Source organism: Tenrec ecaudatus, chromosome 14 (genome assembly GCF_050624435.1).
Source record: "Tenrec ecaudatus isolate mTenEca1 chromosome 14, mTenEca1.hap1, whole genome shotgun sequence".
NCBI lineage: Eukaryota > Metazoa > Chordata > Mammalia > Afrosoricida > Tenrecidae > Tenrec > Tenrec ecaudatus.
This window is the reverse complement of record NC_134543.1, coordinates 98032654-98046580: the sequence shown is the minus strand read 5'-3', so window position 1 is coordinate 98046580 and position 13927 is coordinate 98032654. Positions and strand designations below refer to the sequence as shown.

General features: G+C 52.0%; 2 protein-coding genes across 2 annotated transcripts in view; one reads left to right on the top strand and one right to left on the bottom strand.

The window, feature by feature from the left end:
- DNAJC17 (DnaJ heat shock protein family (Hsp40) member C17) overlaps positions 1–1078 on the top strand; it is a 38587-nt gene extending 37509 nt beyond the window's left edge. The window contains exon 11 of the mRNA XM_075530719.1: positions 874–1078. Coding sequence (XP_075386834.1) covers positions 874–996 — 123 coding nt within the window. The 3' untranslated portion in view covers positions 997–1078. The remainder of the gene's footprint in view (positions 1–873) is intronic.
- GCHFR (GTP cyclohydrolase I feedback regulator) lies at positions 1062–3712 on the bottom strand. The gene is made up of 3 exons (XM_075530721.1): positions 3538–3712; positions 2590–2684; positions 1062–1588 (listed from the first exon to the last, which is right to left on the bottom strand). The coding sequence occupies exons 1-3, from the start codon at positions 3571–3573 to the stop codon at positions 1465–1467; spliced, it is 255 nt and encodes an 84-aa protein (XP_075386836.1). The 5' UTR covers positions 3574–3712; the 3' UTR covers positions 1062–1464.
- Between the last annotated feature and the right edge of the window lie 10215 nt (positions 3713–13927).

Here is a 13927-nt window from a genome sequence, read left to right as displayed (position 1 = left end):
GCCGCCTTCCTGGAGTTGCCCTGTTGCCAGCTCGGTGGTGGAGCGCAAACCTGCCGCACAGCCTCACGCCTGCCGGCGACCTGAGTTGGTGGCCCTGCAGCTCGCATGAGGCCTTTGTTTTCTAAGAGGGAGGTTCCCTGCCTAGCCCGGCTTTGAACCCTCACTTCCTCACTTCTCCCATTCCGGTTCACCCACATTTTAAAAGCGTCGGGTCCATTCTAGTGAGGGATCTCACAGGCCCACAGTGAACAGGTTCAAAGCCCTGGCTTTCCAAGAACCTGTCGGCACCTCATGGTCACCCCGTTCCACCGCGGAGGAAGGAAGTGATTCAGCCCCACAGCAGGCCTTGGGGGGTAGGGGGGGGAGGGCTTGGCCGTCCCGCCCCGCTGCAAGAGTCGCTGCTCCACCCCAGCCGTGCCCAAGAGAAGGCTGTTTATTATTCTTTGGGTGATCAGAATCGAGCCCTCCTTCATTTTCCTCCCCTCCCACCCCCCCACTGGCAGGATAAAGGAAAAGCCGGGGCCCTGCCCTCCGGGCGCCGGGCTGTGTATTAGGGCTTCGGACACACGTGTTTCTCCCTCCTAGGGTGGGGCTCCCCTTCCCCTAGCTCCCCGGCGGAGGCCAGCAGCGCTGAGGCCGGCTGGAGCAGGGGGGGCGATTCACGATTCACGCGGAGCAGCGCTGGGTGATGCGCAGCCAGGCTAAGGACCCTGCAGGCAAAGGACTGGCCTGCTCGGAAGGGCTCTGAATTGGCCCTTCCTGGGCACCTCCTGCCACCTCTCCGCCCTTGGCCCGGGCCGCAGCGCTGCCTAGCCTCCATCCTCCGGGGCTGGGCCCTGTGCCCCTCACCCGAGTCCCTGCTGTACCTTCCAGGGCTCAGTGCTGTCCGAGCGGGACTATGAGAGCCTCGTCATGATGCGCATGCGCCAGGCAGCCGAGCGGCAGCAGCTGATCGCCCAGATGCAGCAGGAGGATGAAGAGGGGCCGCCCACGTAGCGCCAGGCGCCAGCCCCTCCCACAATACAGCCCCTTTCATAAACATCACCAATAAACTTTTTTCTTTTCTTTTTTTTAATTATTGAAGTGTTTCTCTTTTTTGTCTACTTGGGTGTAGGCCGCTGCGCCACCTGGCCTGGGTCTCCCTGGGAGGGAGGAGGCTGACCCCAGTGGGAGTCCATGCGCCCGCAAAGCTGAGAAGCAACCACTCATCACAGCCCTTTATTGGCTTGGACTAGACACACACACACACACACACACGACTGCCACCCAGGCCCGGGAGCCACCCCCTGCTGGGGTGCCTGGTGCTGAGCCCTTCAGCCTGCCCACAGACCTACACCAGGACAGGGGCCCTGCCCTCCCGACTGGCTGAGGCAGAATCCAGGGACGGTCATCTGCCCATTAGTGCTGGGCAGGGCAAGTTGGGTGGAGGAGGGGGCAGGCAGTGAAGTAGGCCTTGGCAGTTGGTCACTCCTTATGCAGGCACCACACCAGGGTCTGGCCCACCCCGGTCATGCTTAATACTCGGAAGCCCCTGCGTTCCAGCTTGTCCAGGACTATGCGAGGAGGATCGTTGACGTAGTACTCACAACTGCAAATAGACCGGACAGGGCGGCGATAGTGAGGGCCTCAGGCACCCTTGTAGTCCTGACATCACGTGGCTTCCAGGCTCCCCTGAGTGCACATCTCTGCCGCCTCCCTGGTGAGCTCTATGCGTGCAAACTGCTCCCCCCCCCCCATCACCCTAGTGAAAAACTTGTATTGTCCCCATTATAAACGAGAAAACTTAAAGGTGTGAAGTAACTTTTCCAGTGTCAGCGAGTAGGACCCACGTCAGCAGTCATGCATGCCCTGAGCCGGGACACTTCAGGAAGAGCGGCCTGCCCTCCCAGCGTGCTGTTGCCCTCCAGCAGCAAGACTGGTCCCCAAGAGCTGCCACCTCTGCCACTGCCTGGCATGGATACAGATCCCCACCGTCCACATTTAATAAGTAATGACGAACCAATGAGCAGCTCAAGGGCTCAGCGCAACAGGCCAGGCATCTCAAGATCAATCCATCACGGCCAAGGCCTCAAGTCGGCTTCTGCTTCCTACCTGACTGGAGGCTGGGCTGCGATCAACTCACCTTCTCTCATCCCCTTTGGACTGGACACTCACAACACTGGTCTCAGTGCAGACGTGGAGGTGGGGTGGGGGCCGCCAAGGGAATGGCCGGGGCCCCAGGCAGCAGCAGCAGCTGCGCTGGAGGTGGGCCTCAGGGCACTCGGGCTCCCTACTCTGCATTTCTAAGTCTTGTCTTTTCCTTTGGGGACAGAAGTCTGTCTCTGTGCCTACCTTTGCCTTGAGAGGGCCTGGCTTAGAAATGGAAGGGCAGGACAGGGCATCTGTGCACTGGGTCCTGGTGTTCTACTAAGGATGCTCAGGAAAGGAGGGCCACGGGGAGAGCTTCCAGAGCAAGTGGGGCCTTGGGGGACAGGGCGGACCCCTACAGAGGACAGAGCCCCACGGTGCATGTTCTGAAGCTGGACAGTGCCTTGTCCCTGGGCCTACAGTTGTGGCTGGGAGAAGATACTGAGGGATGTGGTGACTTACAAGTTGTTTCCCAGGACAGTTCTCTTGGAGGCCCCCAGATGCTGCATCAGCTCCGGGTCAGAGTGCTCATCGCCCACCATGGTGGGGCCCACCTCCTGCAAAGGAAGCCACAGTGGCTGGGTTGGCTGGCAGCCAGTCAAGATAGAAAGAAGGTCCTACAGCTAGGCATTGGCCCACTCGGCACATTGCTGCCAAGCACTGCCACCGGTGTGTCACACACCCAAGGAGCCGGAGAATTGAACACAAATGTCCCCATAAAACCATGTTCATGAATGTTTATAGGAGCAACATTCAGAATGGCCCAAAAGTGGAAACAATCCCAATGTCCCATCGACAGATGAGTGGATCAATCATCTAATCGGTGGTGTAGCTGTAACCTATTATTCAGCGGTCAACAGGGCGCAGGACTTAACCTTGGAAACAGGCTAAGTGGAAAGGCCAGCACCTTTGTACAGGCTAAGACACGGCCCAGAAAAAAGGACCCGGCTTCTCTGCACCGCTAGCGCCACGGATTCGCTCTTTTTCCTTGCTCCACAAACAGGAAGTCCGTCTTTTCCTTTCCCAAGGCCGCAGGGCTGGCCCTTCCAGGGAGCGCCCCAGGCTGTGGTGCGAACCGCAGACAGCGCCGCCGGAGTGCCAGCTCGCTTCGCGCCCCCTTTTCTTTCCCCAGCCTCCCTCCCTGGTTTAGCTCCGCGGATCGGCTGGGCATGGGGCGGTGAAGGGGTCTGCACGTGGGAGGTCGACGCTCCGGGGTTCGCCTGGAGGTGGGGACCCACCGGGCGGGTAGGACAGGGGCAGGAAGCGCAAGCACTTGGTCCCCTCCTTAGTCTGCAGCGCGGTCTCCCCGCCGGGGCTCGAGGGGGCGTGTCCCAGGCGGGGCCGGTGGGCGCTGCCCGGGCCGGGGTGCCACGGCGGCCGCCGACACGCTCGGGCTCGGCCCGTACTCACCGTGCGGATCTGGGTGCTGATGAGCAGGTAGGGCATGGCACCTGCGGCACGGCCAGGTCCCACCCGCGGCTCCCGACGCCGCCGCGCCGATGCCAGCCCCGGGGTCTTCCGGACGGCCGCGGCCCGAGTCAGTCCCGAGGATCCCGCTCCGGGCGGCGGGCGGCGCCAATCCCCGAGCTGCGCGGGGCTCGTGACTGCGGCCGCGGGCCAATCAGGAGCGGGCGCCGAGACACGCCCCCCACTCCTCGGCGCGGGCGGGCTGGGAGCCGGCCGTGGACTTGGACCCAGAGGGACTTGCACCCGCTGATGCGGCGGCGAGCAGGGGTGGGTGCGCGGGCGCGCCGGCACCCTGGGCCAGGAGCGGGGCGCTGGCCGGGCTGCGGCCCTCGGTCGCGCCAAGCGCGCGAGTGGACCCCCTGCGCGCTCTTATTTCGACAGCGGGAGGAACAGGTTCCAAAGTCCTGCTGGGTCCACACCCGCGTCCCGGAGAAGCGGAGAGCAAACGGCGCCGGCCCACCAGCCCAGGGACAAGTGGACAGCATTTAGCTTCCTCTCCCCACACCCTTTGGCTTCGTCTCGCGAGGGAGATAGGGATACCGGGCTCGTGGCTTGTCCTCCATGCCACAAGCAAACGCTCGCTTCCCCCCACCGTCCCAGCCCCTGCACCCCCTGCACCCCCCAATTCCCCGCCCGGCACTCCGCCTCCCTGACTGTAATTCCCAGGACAGCAGCGGTGCCTTGTGTTTCAGTGGCCCTAAAATTACACCGGTAAAGGAACTCAATATTTGGCTGGGTGCCAGCGCTGGGGCGAGCGGAACAACACAACCTGGCTCTCTGATGGGTGAGCTGCCCAGCGCAGGAGCAGGGTGCGGCGGGAGACAACCCCTGGGGCCCATGGTAATCTTGCCTGGTTGTAAGCACCTGCTACCCAGGAGAGGCCAGGCGAGTTCAGAGCCGGGCGTTCACGCCCTCATTCCAAAGTCTCCAAAGCTGGCGACTCATATTCTCCATGTTCACCAGTTCACACACACACACACACACACACACACACACACACACCAACCCCCACCCCCACACACCACCCCCAAGCAAAAACAACAGCCCATCCAGTAGCCCTCCGGTGAAGCATCAGCACTTTAGACGGAGTGGCGAGAGAGCTACCCTACACGGTGCCATCCGTCAGTGCCCACCTGGCTCATAGTGACCTTATAAACGACAGAACCATACATCACCTGGGCCAATCATTCCATCCCCTGAGGCTCTTCTCCTGCGCCTCTTCCTCCACACCCCCTTCTCCTCCTCCTCCTTCTTCTTAACTGCCTTTCTAAGCATGATGTCCTTCTCCAGGGCCGGGTCCTCCTGACAACCTGTCCATAGCACTTGAGATGAAGACTCGCCCGCCACTCTCCCTTCTAAGGAGCGGCTGGCGATACTTCTTCCAAGACACGCTGGCTCCTTCTTCCTGCAGTCCAAGGTACTTTCAGTATTCTTTGCCCACACCATACGACAAAGGCACCATTCTTCTTCAGTCTTCCTTATTCACTGTCTAGCATCTCATGCGTATGAGATTGCAGTGCCTTGGTCCTCAGCACGGCATCTTTGTGTCAACCCTCTGAAGGGCTGCAGACTTGTTCAGTCAGTGGTCTAATACATTGCTTGATTCCCTGACTGCTGCTTCCGAGTGTTGATGGCAGATACAAGTCCACTGAAATCCTTGACCCTTTCGATCTTTTCTCCATGTATTAGGATGCTGCTTATTGGTCCAATATAAGGATTTCTTTTTTGTTTTCTTTAAATGGAACTGTGATCCATACTGAAGGCTGTAATCTGTGATTTTCACCAATAAGTGCTTCAAGCCTTCTTTGTTTTCAACAAGCAAGGTGTGTCATCTGCATAGTGAAGGTTGTTAACGAGTCCTCTTCAAATCCTGGTGCCACATTCTTTTTCCTGCATATAACCCAGCCTCTCAGATTATTTGAAAAACCCCAGCTTGAATAAGTATGGGGGAAGCATTCATCCCTGAGGCCTGCCTTTCCTGATTGCAAACCACAAAGTGTCCATTTTAAATAGAAGGCATGTAGGAGGAACCTGAAATAGCCCTTACTGGTCTGGTTTGTTATTCTTGGGTCCTCTCTAGTCCCTCCCTCCAGATCAAAACATTTAGCTGGAGAGAGAAGACATATTTATATTCAATAAAAGGTTTGCCAAAACAAGAATGGATTAATAATCAGACTATATACTAACCAGTGAGGGGAAAAATAAGCCAGTAGACAAATGAATAGACAATTCACAAAAGAAGAAATTTAAATGGCCAATAAACATAGCAGGATGCTTAATATCACTAGTACTAGAGAAATGTGTTCAAGGGCACACCACCCTGACCTTGTGTGATCTGGAAAGCTAAGCAGGGTCGGGCCTGGTCAGTACTTGAAGGGGAGAAATGTAAGTCAAACTACATTTTAACCCACAAAGAGGCTGTTTTACACTGCAGCTGGGTCCGTTCCAGTCCATAGAGCCCCGATAGGGCCGAGTCTGACTGCTCCTGCGGGTTTCCAAGGCGATACAGCTTTACAGTAGCGGACAGACTCATCCGCAGAACCAGTGGGGGTCCTGAATTGCCAACCTTGAGGTCAGCAGTCACACTGAAACCCACAAAGAGACCAGGGCTCCTTACGGAGTAGCACACACACTGTGCAAGCATTGGTGAAAGATGGGGAGTAGCCGTAACGTTGACGGTTGTTGAGAATGCAAATTGGTATGATTGATGCCATCCCTTTGGAACGTGATTGACATCACTTAGTGAAGCGTCACAGGCGCCCTGGTCATACAGTGGTTCGGGTGCTTGTCTGCTAACTGAAAGGTTGGCTCTTTTAACATACCAGCTGTTCCGGGCAATCTGCTTCAGCCCTTGGAAGCCCTACGAGGCCGTTCTACTCTGAGGATCACTAAGAGTCAGAACCCACTCAGAGGCAGTGTGGTTGGAGGGGGTGCCAGCCCCCCCTCACCAATCACGGGTTTGGGAGGCACAATTGTACGGTTGAGATATATAAATATTATATTAAAGTCATAGAGAGCATGAGAGATAGAAGAGTCCAATAATGGAGTCAGACACATCTCACCTCCTGGATGGCCATGATCTTACCGGCCAGGTCTGCGCACAGCATGGGCAAGGCGAGGTCTGGTGGAGACCCGGCAGGAGGCTCGAAGAGAGGGCAGAGGCTGGAGGAGCCTGTTTATTGCTAACCAAGGGTTATGTCTAGTTAGGGGAGCGTGATGACAGGTAACCACATGTCACAGGAAGGGACAGTACAATAGGCATAAGCGTGACAGAAAGGGGATGATCTAGGGGTGTAGACATGATAGGAATGGGAGGGACTAGAGGTACACATGTGACAAGATGGGCGGACCCTAGATTCACGATGGCGGCCTAACCTTGGTCACCCATGGTGGGCTTGACCTCTAGAGTCTCCTACAAGGAAACAGACAACTACTATCCTTATCAGAAGGAAGTGGGCCCTACTTGTGGGACAAACAGTGGTGACTGCTTGCTCTAGATGGCTGGTAACCCTTAGGGGGAATGACCCCTGACCTACTTCTGATGACCTCCAAGTGCACAGTCATACGTAAGCAGCTAAGTTTGGCATATGTTTGGGGGAGACAACTTGGGAGAAATCCTTCTCTTTCCCACAAGGCAGGGGGTTTCGTTTGGGGAGTGAGGCTGAAAATGGGCATACTCTCTGACACAGCCCAAAGCTCTCCCATGCTACCCTCTGGGAAACTGTCCCTCCCACACAGCGGGACACATGCGCAAGAATGGTCAGAGCTGGAAACAACCGGGATGCCCATCAGAAGTAGAAGCAATTAGGTTTTGGCAAATCCATCCAGTGGAAAATATAACCCCAAACCCAAACTCACCGCCGTGCAGTCAGTTCTGACTCGTGGCGACCCATAGGGCAGGGTAGAACTGCCCCTGGCCTTCTGAGACTGTCACTCTTTAGGGGACTGTGGGGTGGCTGGTCGGTCCGAACTGCTGACCTTGTGATGGAAAATGCACAGTGATGAAAATTCAGAGTGCAAAATCCAATCTTGGGGAAAATATAGCATAGTGCTCGTCTGGAGTCCTGGTGGCATGGCCTGGTGGTGGTTACACACTGGGCTGCCATCCACACGGTCAGCAGTTAAAGCCCAGCTGCTCCACAGGAGACAGGGCATTTGACTCCCAGAAACAGTACGGTCTCCGGACCCACAGGGGCTCACTAGAAGCCAGCACGACTGGATGACATTGAGTTTTTTGTGTTGATTTTAGTTATCCTGTGCTGCGATAGCAGAAATACCATGGCTACTGTAACAAACAGAAACCATCTTCTCACCCTTTCAAAGGCTGGGATAGGTTTCCTTTCTGTGTTGGTTCTGGAGGGAGGTCCTGGCCCCTTCAGCTTCTACTGCCGGGTCCCTTGGAGATCTCCATGTGTCTTGGCATCTGTCTCCCTTATCTGTGCTCTGCTAGGTTGTTTAATCTCTTTTAGGATCCAGGGGCTGCTCAAACGCAGAGATCTACACTCGCTCCTGGACGGTGTCACACGGTTTTAGTTGCCAGGGCAGCACTGAGTAAGTTTTGCAAATTTTCTGAAAAATTTGGGAACCTATGCCCTAGACTACTCTCAATTCATTGATACAACTAAGACAACCCACTCCCAAATTGGACTGATTATAGCCACAAACATAGAGATTAGGATTTACAACCCCCTTTTAAAAAGCAGTCCAACCAATGACAGTTGTATTTACATAAAGCGCAAAATATGAAAAACTAAGTAGGTGCTTGGGAATAAAAACATGCTCACAGTATAAAGCAAGGTAACCAGTGCTGGCCAGTGAAATTCACCTCGCGGCCAATCTACTTATTCAGAGCAGACCCAGGCTCCATCCAGGAGCCACGGCCCATGTGTTGGAAGTTGATGACCAGCCCTTTCTTCCGAAGGGCCTCTGGGTAAACTTGAATCTCCAACCTTTCGGTGAGCATTGAAGGGCATCCGCCAGCCCCCACCCCGGGACTCCGAGAGAAAAGTCCTTGCTGCCCTTGAGACGATCCAGCTCTCAGCGCTCCTCAGGGCAGAATTGGCCCAGAGGGTTCCCAAGGCTGTAATTAGTATAGAATTGGCCGGCTTACTAACTAAGCTGTAGTGAGTAATGTCACATTTTAAAAACCACATCAAAGACTCTGCTCTTAGGTCCTGGTGGAGTGGGATAAAAATATGGATCCAAATTCAAAATCATCCAAGAGACCAGACTTACTGGTTGGAGAGAGACTTGTCGAACTCCTGAAACTCTGGCCCTTAGCCTCCCTTCACACCTAGAAATGAACTCACCCCCTTGGCTCAATTTTCAGCCCAAAATAGGTCTGCAAGGGAACAATCACACTCGTGAAGAGCAGGGCAGCGCATTAATTAATGTGGCCCCTTCTAACCATAGTGTCTGCACCTCCCACCAAACAGCCTTTCCTAATCGGTTTGGGTAAGGAGGTAGGGGATGACACTGCTTCTATCATGTGAGTCAGCGGTGAGCTGAGTATCAAGTGAGGCATCTAGAAGCAGGAAAGGGCATTTTAATGTCAGCGAGGGAGAAGAGCCAGGGGTTCGCTTCAGGGTGCCCTTTGGGCACCTCTTTGATTCAGGAGACAGCTCTGACACTGGAGGAACCCTGGTGGTGCAGCCACCAAAGAACCAGGAGTGGAACACAGGAGACAGAGGGGTGCATTTCCCAGCCCACAGAACAAGCAAAATCTGAGTGCTCGTGGGCAGGAACTGACTGGTGGAGCTGGATCAGCTGCCCCATGGAGCTGGAGCTAGGTACCTTTGGTTCAGGGTTCCAGCGGAGTGGTATGTCCTTTGCGCATTTATTGGCAGCGTCAGAAGAACTCGGTAACATGTTGTGACTGAACAACTAACCTGAGCATTTCCACCTGAATGAGAACCTATTATCGTCTACAATGAACTCTAGAACCTTCAGCGTTGCCTGTGCATTCTGTGTGGCCATTGCAATGACTTCCAGACCCCAGCTGAAAAGGTAAGAGTGCTGTGCGAGATAGAGCTGAAAAAGCAGTGCTGTTTGCGGGTGGCAGGACACTAGGTGTGCACTTAGGACACGCAAAGGGCCACATGTCGGCAAGGACAGAGCTCAGAAGAGGAGCTCTGGGAAGGAGGGATGGCACAGAGACACAGGGAGGGAGTGGGACCAGAGACAGTCCACCAAGGGGTTACCCTAAATGAGGTGAAATGAATGAAAGGTTGGGTGGAAAAAGCACAATCTCTGAAAACCTTCACCTGATTCACATTAAAAAGTTAAAAAAGAAAAAGTGGGGGGGGGGCTGGGGGTGGAGATTGTGTTTCTGGGGATGGCTGGCAGCAGTCTCTCTCCCAACCCCACAGCATCTTCCTACGGAATCCAAGCTGCTTCAGATTTACAATCCTGATGGGGACGGAGGACCCAGGAGGCAAAGTAAGAGTGGACTTACTCATGCTCACTTACTAATCAATCACAAACATTCTCCTGTGAAATCATATTCAATAATAAGAAGAACACCTTTAGAAAGTGTCAAGAACGTTGCGGGTAAGGCCACCGTCCCAAGGTATTGGCTGTGCCACACGTTTCCGAGGAGAGCCAGGCTCATGTTCTGGGCAGAGAGCAGGAACAGGAGTTGGGGGTCTCTGCCGGGGCTAGGGAGGGGCAGGGAAGAGACTGGAGGGCAGTGCACAGCTGAGCCTGCCAAGGGCTTTATTGAATTTGCAGAGCTCATCTGCAGATACAGCATGAGATAGAGAGCTCATTCAGCACTGCCCACCCCACGCTGATGACTCCACATGCCCTCCAGATAACATCTTTAATATCCAACGGGAAATGAATTCCCCCGCTCGCTCGGCCCTTCCGGCCTCACCTCTCACTGTTTATCTGCAGAGCCAGGGCAGAATTCTCCCTCTCGCCTCGGCTTCTCAGCACTCCTGACAAACGTCACCGAAGCGGCAGCCCTGGAAGGTGGCATTCCTTTTTCCCTTACTCCTGCTCGCTGCCCGGCTGTTGTTCTTGTTCGGTGCAGAGCACTGGCCGGCCTCCATTCCAGAAGGTAACCGCAGTCTATGCTCCAGAATGGACAGTACTGAAGGACGAAGTCCAGGATGCACTGAAGGCACTGGCAAACATCAAGGCCCCAGGAGTTGAGAGAATATCCATGGAAACGTTTTAACCACCGGCTCCCATGTTGGAAGGGCTCCTCTTCTGTGCCACGGAATTTGGATCATCTGACTGGGAGATACCTGTACTTGTGCCCATCCCCTGACAGTTCTCCAGAGGGGGAGAGCTTTCGCTCCTTCAAAGTTAATGTAGCTTTTCTCATTCTCAGAGCTATACGTGCTGATTATTTTAATAAAGAGAGAGGAAGAAAACAAGCAAACTCAACCGCTTAAAAAGAGGGAAAGCTTTATTTGATCATTATCAAGACAAGGATGGTTAATTTTTCAGGATATCTAGTTGAAATGGATTGTTAAAAAAAAAAAAGTAGATCCAAAAAAAAAAAAAGTAGATCCAGGTCAAAGATGATAAAGTAACAGGTAGGGTAGGGGAAGGGAGACAAGGAAGCTAGATTAATGGGAAAAGAACAACCAGAATTGAAAATAGTGAGCATGCTGACTCATTGCCAATGTCACGGAACTATGTCTATCTATCTATCTATCTATCTATCTATCTATCTATCTATCTATCTATGCTAACTGACAACTTCATTTTTTATGTAAAGTTTCTCCAAAAATACACTTTTTAAAAAATGAGGAGTTATTGGTGAAATTTTATACCATGGGCTAGGAGATTTTAAAAATTATTCTTTATTATGTACATATAATTTGAGTATACTCAAAAGATATCAATAATAAAATAAAAATATTTTAAACATTTTATTAGGGGTTCATATAACTCTTATCACAATGCATACATATATATACATCAATTGTGTACAGCACATCTGTTCATTCTTTGCCCTCATCATTTTCAAAGCATTTGCTCTCCACTTAAGCCCTTTGCATCAGGTCCTCTTTTTTGCCCCTCCCTCCCCGCTCCCCCCTCCCTCATAAGCCCTTGATAATTTATAAATTATTATTTTGTCCTATCTTGCCCTGTCTGATGTCTCTCTTCACCCCCTTTTCTGTTGTCCGTCCCCCAGGGAGGAGGTCACATGTAGATCCTTATAATTGGTTCCCTCTTTCCAACCCACTCTCCCTCTCCCCTCCCAGTATCGCCCCTCACACCCCTGGTCCTGAAGGTATCATCCGCCCTGGATTCCCTGTGTTTCCAGCTCCTATCTGCACCAGTGTACATCCTCTGCTCTATCCAGACTTGCAAGGTAGAATTCGGATCATGGTAGTTGGGGGAGGGAGGGTTGTAGGAAAATAAATATTAAGATATAGTCAAGGATTTTGGAAGGACTGGCCTACAAATTTTGTTACTAGATTTTTACCTTTTTTTAAAATTTTAACAATTTATTGGGGCTCATACAATTCTTATCACAGTTCATACATATACATACATCAATTGTATAAAGCACATCTGTACGGTCTTTGCCCTAATCATTTTTTTCTCCTCTTTTCTTCTTTTACATTTCATTAGGGACTGATTTTTACCTTTTTTTAAAAAGAATTTTTAACTTTTTTTTTTGCCTTCACAAGAGAAGTTGTATTGTTCATCATTTACCTTATGTTTCAGAACAAGGGACAGACTAGCTCAGTCCAGCAAGTGTTCTGATTGGTAAGAGTTTAATTAGGATGTTTTCAAGAGTTAGCAACCTACACTTCAAACATAATCCAGAGCCAATGTGTCATCTCCCTCTCTGTCACCTTAATGCCTCACCTACCTCATTCACTGTGGAAATGTCTTCATTAAACATGGCTCTCAGAGGAACAAGTTCCCTGGGCCTAGAGCCATGAGCACAATGCACAAAAAGAAAAACTCAAAATAAACCAATAATTTACTAATCTAAGGAACATAACCTTGCAATAATTAAGGAATAATTCCAGTCAAAAATGCACCACTAGGTCTGTGTTGAGAGGGTCTGTATAGTAACTGGAAGCGGCCAGCTGGTCACAAGATCCACAAACAGGAATGGCGCCCCCAGCCCAGACAAGAGGAAGATGGCCTGTTCGGAAAGAAGCTGGATCCTTTTCCTGATGATCCACAGGAACTGAAAGCCAGGGACTTTTCCCACAACCACGCGGATGTTCACGGATTCCACGCACCTGTGTTCTAACGAGTGGCGCTCCTCCAACATCCACTTCACGTTGGCAGCGAGGAGGGGACAGAGGCACTCCTTGCAGCCAAGGCGGTCAGCGCACCCAGCACATCCACCAGATTTTTAACACTGAAGGAACGCTGACATCAAGTTGGAAGCATGGTCCAATACAAGTACAAAAGTAGAAATATAAAAATGTATTAAAAATATAAATGAGTCAGACAAAAAGATTGCCACAGATTTAAAATAGGAGTTCAAGTGGACCTAAATGGCATCTGAACCAATTTTGATAATCTGTGATCCACGCTCATCCACCCAACGTGTAACAACAACAAAAGAAGAATCAGAAATGACTTTCAAAGATTCTGTTTCCATTTTGGAAGTGAATAAACAGACTATGAACCTGTCCTTGCTTAGTATAATACTGATAATGTTAAGTAGCCAGAGTGGGGACTGAGGGGGTTAACTCCCCAAGGCTGCATACAAAGGGGTCGAAAAGAACTCAGGCACGCTAACTAGACTCCTATGGAAAGGCACACACTGAGCATGCTCAGACAAAAGGCCCCTAGCCCCAGGGGCCATCCACCTGGGTGCAGATGAGGCCCAGCCGCGTGACATCACCCTGTTGCACTGAGTCAACCAATGAGGTCATGAGGGCGACCAGTCCCTTCAGCCACGCCTGCTCAGACCGAGTAGATAGTCTGTCACCCTTGTTCCCATGCGCTCTTGCAGGGTGCAGGGCAGGGACTGGAGCTCCTTCTCAGGCCACTCTTAGGATTTCCTGCAAATAACTGAAATTCCCCTTTCCTCTTATAAGTTACTTGGATTACAAACGTGTTTGTCATGTGAATTCTTTTTAGCGCTGCGAAGCAAGAACCAGGGTACACCACTCCAGAAACCTAACAATATAAGGTTTTTGGCTTTTAAAAATCATTTTATTGGGGGCTCCTACAGTTCTTTTCAAAATGCATCCATACATCCACTGTGTCCAGCACATTTGTTGCCATCATTTCCAAAACATGTCCTTCTACTTGAGCCCTTGGTATCAGCTCCTCTCCATCCGCCACGAATCCTCGATAGTGTGTAAATTATTATTTCTTCACGTCTTACACTGACGACAAC